The 8527-nt window shown below is 47.1% G+C and overlaps 1 protein-coding gene across 2 annotated transcripts; it reads left to right on the forward strand.

Annotated features, from left to right (window-relative positions):
• The first annotated feature begins 345 nt into the window (after positions 1-345).
• On the forward strand, positions 346-8527 carry nfkbid (nuclear factor of kappa light polypeptide gene enhancer in B-cells inhibitor, delta). Of its 2 annotated transcripts, none has more exons than XM_076970792.1 (12): positions 346-493; positions 3258-3406; positions 3611-3635; positions 3795-4060; positions 4398-4624; positions 4711-4816; positions 4917-5063; positions 5159-5210; positions 5375-5544; positions 6047-6163; positions 6365-6529; positions 6766-8527. In XM_076970792.1, the coding sequence occupies exons 1-12, from the start codon at positions 478-480 to the stop codon at positions 6835-6837; spliced, it is 1512 nt and encodes a 503-aa protein (XP_076826907.1). In that variant the 5' UTR covers positions 346-477; the 3' UTR covers positions 6838-8527. The 2 variants fall into 2 exon arrangements, with proteins under 2 accessions (XP_076826907.1, XP_076826908.1); XM_076970793.1 differs by lacking the exon at positions 346-493 and adding an exon at positions 579-2822.

Genomic DNA, 8527 nt, shown 5'->3' on the forward strand with positions numbered 1-8527 from the left:
AATATTTTCCCTATGGAAACTAAATATACTTTACATGTCATAAAAATAAAAGTGACAAAAAAGTGATATTTAGTGACACATTGTCTGGCACGTTGTGGGTTGTAGACTGAGAACATCTTGTGGCCAGAAATGTTTTTCTTTTTTTTTTTTAACAACTTGTGTAAGAGAGAACAAGAAAAATAACGTAATAGGTATTTGGGGTTAGGTTTGGTCTTCCACGACAGCCACGCGGTTTGTCTTCTATTTTCTCTGTGTGTGAGAGCGCAATTAGCTCCGCCCCGGCACATGGTAGTTGTATATAATTCGGTTCCAGATACTAACGAGGTCAGATCCGAACAACTACACGAGCGCGCGGGACTGTGACAGTGTAGTACTCTCTGCACGAGCACGCGAAGGGGCTGACAAGCATTCACACAACTATATCGTTTAAATTGGAGTGGCGTGCTGAAAACTAAAGACAGCTCAAGGAATTCTGACATGCACATGCAGAAATGTAAGTAGTCTAATTGAACATTCATAATAATTCACATTTACTGAAATATTACATCGCTGTATTAGTCTATTCTTGTAAAATCAGTCTAAAACACTTGCAAATATGAAAGAGGCTAACCGAACAACCCATAGTGTATGCCAGTTAATCTCCGAGATATTAAATGTATTAACGGTATTTGGATCCAAACCTTTTTGTTTAAACTAGCATCCTTAGCTGATTTTAATCTTATAATAGTTTGTAGCTGTGGTCGTTCTGATTTTGAGTAGGTGAATTAAATTTAACATGCAAGGTCCCCAGCCCAGTATTACAGCTTATGACAGATGACAAGAGAAACATGGACAAACCCGTGTTAGACTACTCCTCCCTGATTTATTTTCAGTTCTCCTTTTAGACAGGCGTGTATCTTGGGTAGAAATACTACGTAGAGATGTTTGTCTAACTAAAGATGACCCCAAACAAACCGAGAGGACACACACTCACACACACACAGGTGCGCCGGGAGAGCTCGCGTGGGCGGCAGTGAGCGGCGGAATCCCCTCCGCCTCCGCCGGTGACTCAGTGGTCAGGGATTTTTGTGTTTTGAGTAATACTTTACACCACTGCGTCTCGTAAAGGGTATCCCATCAACAACTACCCACTGCGTCTCGTAAAGGGTATCCCATCGACAACTACCCACGTCTGGCCGTCAGAGGGTCGAGCTGTGAGAACCACCAACGTTTATCTTTGATATTAACGGCAAGCCGTATGGTAGATTAGTATACACATATACTGCAGCTACATGTAGTCTATGTACACATTCATACTACTGTAAGCTAACAGTCACCCATTAAAACACTAAAACGTATAGTATAATATATTTCCCCTCATTGAATTGCAGTAATAAGTTGGAGTTCTAGCCTGAACAAACATGAATCCTGGATGTTTCTAATGTGTGTTCTTGCGAATCCAAAATGTCAACAACAGTTCGTGTCTGCATAGGGACGTAGTAGTACTCATGGTCATACACACTGTACCGTAGGCTATAGACTGGTTTTATTTATAAGAACAAGAAAATAATTGTATTATGTAGAACTAGGAAATGGTAATTAAGTAACTTTTAATTCGTGAAGCTGTCAAACAGTGCTGTTGTCTGAAAGGTTGCAACTCAGAGTTGTTCCGCATGGCCCGTCTGTGTGATAACAACATTTGCATGAAAGTGTAACCAGGCAGGGGTGTTGTTGGTGTATTGGTAAACCCCTTCATGAAGCCATCTGTTATCTGTCGTGCACCGATTAGGATTCGCAAGGGTGCAGGATATGACGTCATTTAACAGTCTCATATTGTTGTGACGTTTCGGTCTAAACATGTTGAGTTCAGTACGTAATATTAACCAGTACTCGAACTTGTGGGTTGAGGACAATATGTTCAAGAGTGTGTTAGAGGGGGGGAGGCTATAAATACAGGTGGGAGGTAAAAGTAAAGTGAAACCGAAGTGAATGGAGAAGAACCCGTAGTGAAAGGAAAGGGAATTCTCCAAGACGAGCCAGGCACGGTGGAGTTTCCACGCTGGTTGCGTTCAATTTGACTTCCTCCTCTGTTGAATCCTCTGGCACGAGAATTCATCACTTCAGTGGTTTTCAGAGAAACTGTGTTTTCCCCCGTGAGGCCGATATGGGAAGCATCATCCATCAAACAAACAACATTAAGAGCTAACGTCGATCTCTAACTTGTTGTTTACTGACATGAACTTGCCCGAGCTGCCTGTACGTGACGTCACTGTAATAATAAAGACGGTAAACGTGTAAGGGATGTAACATCATAACAGAAAAGACTAAAAGTCCTCTCTTTTGCTGAAACCAGGAAAAAAAACAATTCTTGACTAGAATTCGATAGCAATATTACAGCTCCGTGAGGTGCCGAGCCGAGGCGGCGGCTGTGTGGGCCACGTCACTCAGGCAGGAAGATGCGGTGGCGAGCGGAGCGTAACGGAGCAGAGGAAAAGAAACTCCGCCAGATATCAGCTGAGGTGGAGGTAGTGCGGAAGACCTCGACGCCCCTCGTCCTAATGGAAGACCTTCCACACGCTCCTCCGACGGAAACTTGAGCTTTATCTCACGTTTGGGGGTTCGAAGAAACTTTCCTTCGGATCCAGGACGGGGTAGCCGATGACCGCTGGAAACTCGACGATATTTGCATTCTTTTCTTTTCCATTTTTTTTCCCTTGGTGACTAACAAATGGAAAGAACTTGAACACAAACAGTTGCGGGCCAAATTGGAGGAAGACTTCAAAAACCAAACAATTGAACATGGAAGATCTTAGTGTGTCTAGACGTATGCGGATGCTAATCAGGTGTGATAACTGATTTCATTCTGAAAGGAGGAAATCGTGTGTCATTGAGATGCATTTGTCTCTATAAAACAGAAAACTGTTGATACATTGATGGCATTGATGTGTGTGTTCAGTCATATCCTGTTTTCACTGAAAAAAGTTTTTAATTTTTGGGTTCAGATGTTCAGAGACAGTCTGACATTAGATGTTTTTATTTGAGGGGGGGGGGTTGTTTATTTATTAATTGCAAATTTTTCATTTAAAACAATAGCAGTGAGCAGAGGTATGAGAAAGATGAGCAGGTCACAAACACATCTAAAAATGACTTGCAACATTATATTATAGGCAAATTATATAAATTCAGTTATTTACTTCTCAACTGAAGAATCTGCCTGGGTAGTCGAGGAGTCTTTTTGTTTGCGACACGTTTGTCATGTTCGTGTTTTATCCACACAGCGCCGAAGGAGAAGTCGTGTTACACTCTGCCCACAGTGAAGAAACTCCTGGAGCAGAAGAGAAAGAGAGAGACTTGCTCCGCCCCTCCGTCCTGTGCTGCCGCGAGTGACACCGCTGGCGTCCCCGCCCCTGTCCCCGCCCCCTTCCCAGTGAGTACCCATGACCTCACCATGTCTTATGATGACCTCACCACGGTTTGTGATGCACTCGCAGTTGACCAGGCATCACGAGAAGCCCTTTCCTGTTCACATGCGAAGCCCGATTTTTATATTCGTTTCTTAATTTCACAAATTAATGGCAGATCGAATGATCCTTAAAATGAGGTCTAATGATGTCTTGTCTTCTCCGGACAGGTATCGACATCAGCTCCGCCTGCCGGTAAGTTGTGGCCCTTTCGTGGGCCCACAGGGTAATGGCATGCACTCAAAGTCAAATCGTTTTTGAGCGTAATCTGATCAATCGCACCGATTTGTGTAGTCTCGCATCGATTCGTGCTAGGGGGGCCTCGAAACCGTCCGTGTCTCTTTCCCCATGCAGGCACTAGCTGCAGCTACCTGGACATGCCAGCGATGCGGTACGACTGGGAGCCGCCCATGACCTCCTCCTTCCCCTCGCTACAGAACTGCGGCTCCTTTTCTCACATAGAGCTGAACTTCGGGCCCGGCTTCCAACCAGCCCCCGGCTTCGGCCCGGCCCCGCCCTACAGCCTGCCCTCCGCCCCGCCGTCCGCCGAGCAGCAGGACTCCGCCTACGGCCTGCACCAGCCGCAGGACTGTCCCGACGGACAGACGGCTCAGCACTTTGTGAGTCACCAGCTACAGCGAATCACGACTTCTGTCGTCTTGTTATTAAGGCTTGCGCATTACACCTATATGACTTGAGCGCCTACAACAATAAACAGATCATATACTTATACTTGATTACCATTGATTACAGGTTAGTTACTGAAATACACTACCAGTGAGAGTGAAAACAGGTCCTCATAGAGATCTCTGATTTTGTCCCAAAAGTTTATGTTTACATTACATGGAACATGCTAATGTCTAGAAAGGTAACGGAGTTCCCGAAGGAGGTTAAACGTGTTCGGCCCGATTCGTCTGCCATGTTCTCACGCCTTTGCTATTGCGTTTGATCCGCCAGCCTGCGCTGGAGTGTGCCGTGACCGTAGCCGTGAGCGGCGGCAGTACCGACCCCAGGACCCAAGCCGTCACTCTGAGTACTGCCTCCTGGGCCTCGGTGCCCAGAGCCCAGGGGCACACGGGCCTGTTCAGCTCCCGGATTGACATGGGTGTCCTGGAGGAGGCCCGGCTCTTCGTGCAGAGCATGGACTACAGCAGGACCACCTGGCAGGATGACGACGGCGACACGTAAGCGGGTTGGCGGGACCGTGGGGGTTGGGTTGTTTTGGTCCAACAGATTTTGGTCTAACAAGGTTTTGTTTTGCCCCGGTCAGGATCCTGCACATCTACACTGCTAAGGGCCAGCGGGAGTACGCCTTGGCCGCCGCGGAGAGACTGCAGGAGCTCGGCAGGCTGGATTCCAGGGAGCACAAGGGCAAGGTGAGAAGATGCTGAGAAGATGGTGAGAGAAGTGGTGAGAAGATCCCACTTGCTGGTTTGGGTGTGCTCTGTGTGCTGACTTAAACCTGCTGTATCCCAGACTGCTTTGCTGGTGGCAGTGACGGCCAACCAGCCCGAGATTGTGCAGGATCTGCTCTACTTGGGCGCTGACGTCAGCATATGTGACATCAAGGGTCAGACCGCACTGCACCTGGCCGCCACGTATGGATTCACAGAGGTCATGCAGGTAAGAGGGGGAGAAGGTCGTCCACGGGTTGGTCCACGATTTGGTGAGATCCAAATACAAAATAGCATTCAGCATTCAAATCTCTCGGTTCACAGGTGATTCTGGCCATGGACCATGGCGTTGACCTGGAAGCCCGTGATTTTGAAGGTGAGCTGTGTGAGTTCTCTGCGTTTTATGTGGGAGAACCAACGATGGAGAATGGAATGTGTAGTCAGTGCTCTCTGTGTCTCTGATTTATCTTCCTGTTTCTCTCCTTCTCTCTCCGTCACTCTCCAATACGCTGTCCCACTCTCTCACTCTCTCACTCTCAGGTCTCACCCCGCTGCACTGTGCGGTGATTTCCCACGGAGCCACGATGAAGGCCCTCATGGCCTCCTCCTCCTCTGCCTGGCTCCACGATCCCAGCCTGCAGTCTCAGGCTGATAATAAACTCTCCTGCCTACAGATGCTCCTTAGTGCTGGAGCGTCCTTGATAAGCCAGGTGTGTTTCTGAACCGACCCGCTGCTTGGTCTGCACGACCCTTTGTTTTCAGAAGTTCTACTGCTGGAGTGACTGAAGTAGTGTGTGTCATTACAACATTACTGCCACAGGGGGACATTCCAGGTTCAGAAAGTAAAACTCCTTCCCAGGATTTTATTCAAGCTTGCTGAATTTTCAAATTGGCGCAAACCAGGTAAAATGAGTGGAATCAACACAATCCAGGAAGCCTGAGCAAAATCCTAGTGAGGACTTTTACTTTCTGAACCTGGAATGTCCACTGATTACTGCCCTGATAACACATGACTGGGTAGCACGTTACACGCTGCAGTTATGTAATGTTTCCAAACCACACTCTTCCTTCTTGACATGGGGAAAGTGAAAGGCCCCGTAGTGTTGCGACAGTTTCGGGTTAGACGGCCGCATCTGTGCAGGGTCGGCTCACGCGGCCGCTTCACGTGGCCGGTTTCGCTTTGTCACACCGTGCTCTCCCTGGCTCGTTCAGGAAATCAAAAGCAACAAGACGGCGCTCCACTTGGCCGTGAAGGACGGGAATATCCAACTGGTGCATTTCTTCCTGAAACAACCGCTGCCCGACATGCAGGCCTTCGTCAACATGAAGGTAGCGCAAACCGCAAACGCAACACTTCTACGCACCGTCGGAGACAACGGACATGATGGGAATTACTTGTCGCTTATGCGTTTGCCTCTGTATAAGACTGTAAATATATCAGACTGTATCAGACTACATATTTCCCACCTCACATGAGGAAGTGTAGATCATCATCAGACCTTCCTTCAGCGTGATGTTCTCCACCCTCAGGCTCACGGGCACACAGCGCTGCATATGGCGGCCGGGCTCCATGCCAGTCCACACCAGGAGGACCTGATCCGGCTGCTGCTGACCAGGGGCGCCGACCCGAGCGTGCGCAACCTGGAAAACGACCAGCCCGCACACCTGCTGCAGGGCGGCGAGCGGGGGGAAAAGGTGAGTTGGCCCTCCTCCGATTGGTGAATGGACTGGTAGGGGTGGGGCTAGGGCGAGTGCCATGACAACAAAAGCACCTCTCATCTCGTAGGTGCGTATAGCTGTAGTCGGAGCGTCACCCAAAACGCGTCTCCAGCTTCGGTGGAGGTTGGAGGGGTTTTTTTTTTTTTCTAGGTGGCCCCCCGCGCCTAGCAACGGGGTGAAGGGTCAGACTGACGCTGCTCTTTCTCGTTTAGCTCAAGCTCATCTTGAAGAAGAGGAACGCCTCATCTAGACGGCGTGTCGTGTCCTTACAGGACCAAGAGTGACCAGGACTGCTTCCAGTCCCATCGTATCTCCCTTTACTTCTCATAGGGACATGGGAAAGACCACATTCAGTCAGGGGACATCCTGCAAGCTGATTGGAGGAAAATTATAGCATCTAAATCAGGGGTGGCCAACCCGTCATAGACCAAGAGCCACTTTTCTTACTGTGTTACGGCAAAGAGCCACATCATACATGGGCGAGTGTAGATTGTTGGGGGGGGTGGTGAGTGTAATTTGTAAAGGGGGGGGGGGATGTAAATTATTAGCTGTGAAGACAGTCAAATGCGTGTTTTCCACTACGCCGGTTTTAAAAGTATTAGCGGCTCGCTAGGCTTGTAAACAAACCGCGCACCACGAAATTGTAGCAGTGTGTCGCCCCGTTTGTGCAGGTGAGCCCGCGGACCGGCTGGGGAGCCGCATGAAACCAGGCAAAGTGCCGCATGCGGCTCACGAGCCACAGGTTGGCCACTCCTGATCTAAATTATAGCAAATGAGAAAATGTCATTTTTATCCTGAAGAAACATAAAAAGGGCCATATATAATTGGTAGTAGAATCAGAAAATTCCCTGAAAAGGTACCTCCACATCCTAATTTGTATCCCTTGACTGAATTGAAGTCTTCACACAGAGAATAGATGTTGTCTGTGGTATCCTCTCATGAGGATTTTCACAAATTGCTTCTCTAAATTGTCGTAGAGGGTTGTTTGATTTCATGTCATTGTCATTTCTCACAAATACTGGCCTTATGTGCTTATTCATCAAATGAGTATATATAAGGAGCCCTTCTGGGGATTCTTTCTGAAATATGATTTCTGTGAAATCACCTGGTGCGTGGCAGGGTTGATGATTGTGAGCTGCCATTTTAATAAACCATATTGGTTTGAGAAGGGGATTTGCCCCAACTTTGTACACTGTATCAGTGTCATGTTCCCTGCTTAACGAACCCACAAACAAATATTTATTTTCACCGTGGCCTTGTTGTCTTGTTTTCCTTTCGTTTTTGAGAGTGTTTTGTTCAAAATGAAGAAATGACCATACATATTTATACACAGTACAATATGAATGATATGGGTATAGTTAAGCTGGTGTAACCTTCACGCTACTGTCACCTTTTATGAGAAAACAACGGGGACCCTTAGCATGCGAGTCATCACACGTGTGAGCAGCTTTGGGTGAGTCACCCGAGGCTGTGAAAATGTCAAAGCTTGCAGAATGGTACCAAATGTTGTGAGGACTTACTGCTGTATTTCACTGGCCTTTAAATTAGCTGTATAGAATAATCTGAGGCTTGAATTGTAAAGAGAGGTGAATATTCTGTTATCTGTTTTAACTTTGGGGGTGAGTCACAAAGGTATTTGAAAAGACTGACCAAGGGATTATTGCTCATGAATCACTGGGTTAATCTGCTTCTGTCATTCAAATGAAGGGGGGAAAAAACATTAAACTGTCACTTCCTTGAGACACAAGTGAAATGATTGTAGATTTATAAGAACTGGTTGAGCTCTTCGTGTAAGTGAACCATGTACTTAACTCAACCTTATTCTTCAGCATCCAGTGTTCAGTGAAAAGTTGAATAATGATGGTGAATCAACACTGTTATGGAACCCAAGTTCTTACTCTGTGAATGTCATACAGTGACAATGTGAATAATGTCACAATGTAAGCAGAGGCATTAAAACTTGCTAAGAAAGTT

This window comes from Brachyhypopomus gauderio, chromosome 13, assembly GCF_052324685.1.
Source record: "Brachyhypopomus gauderio isolate BG-103 chromosome 13, BGAUD_0.2, whole genome shotgun sequence".
Lineage (NCBI taxonomy): Eukaryota > Metazoa > Chordata > Actinopteri > Gymnotiformes > Hypopomidae > Brachyhypopomus > Brachyhypopomus gauderio.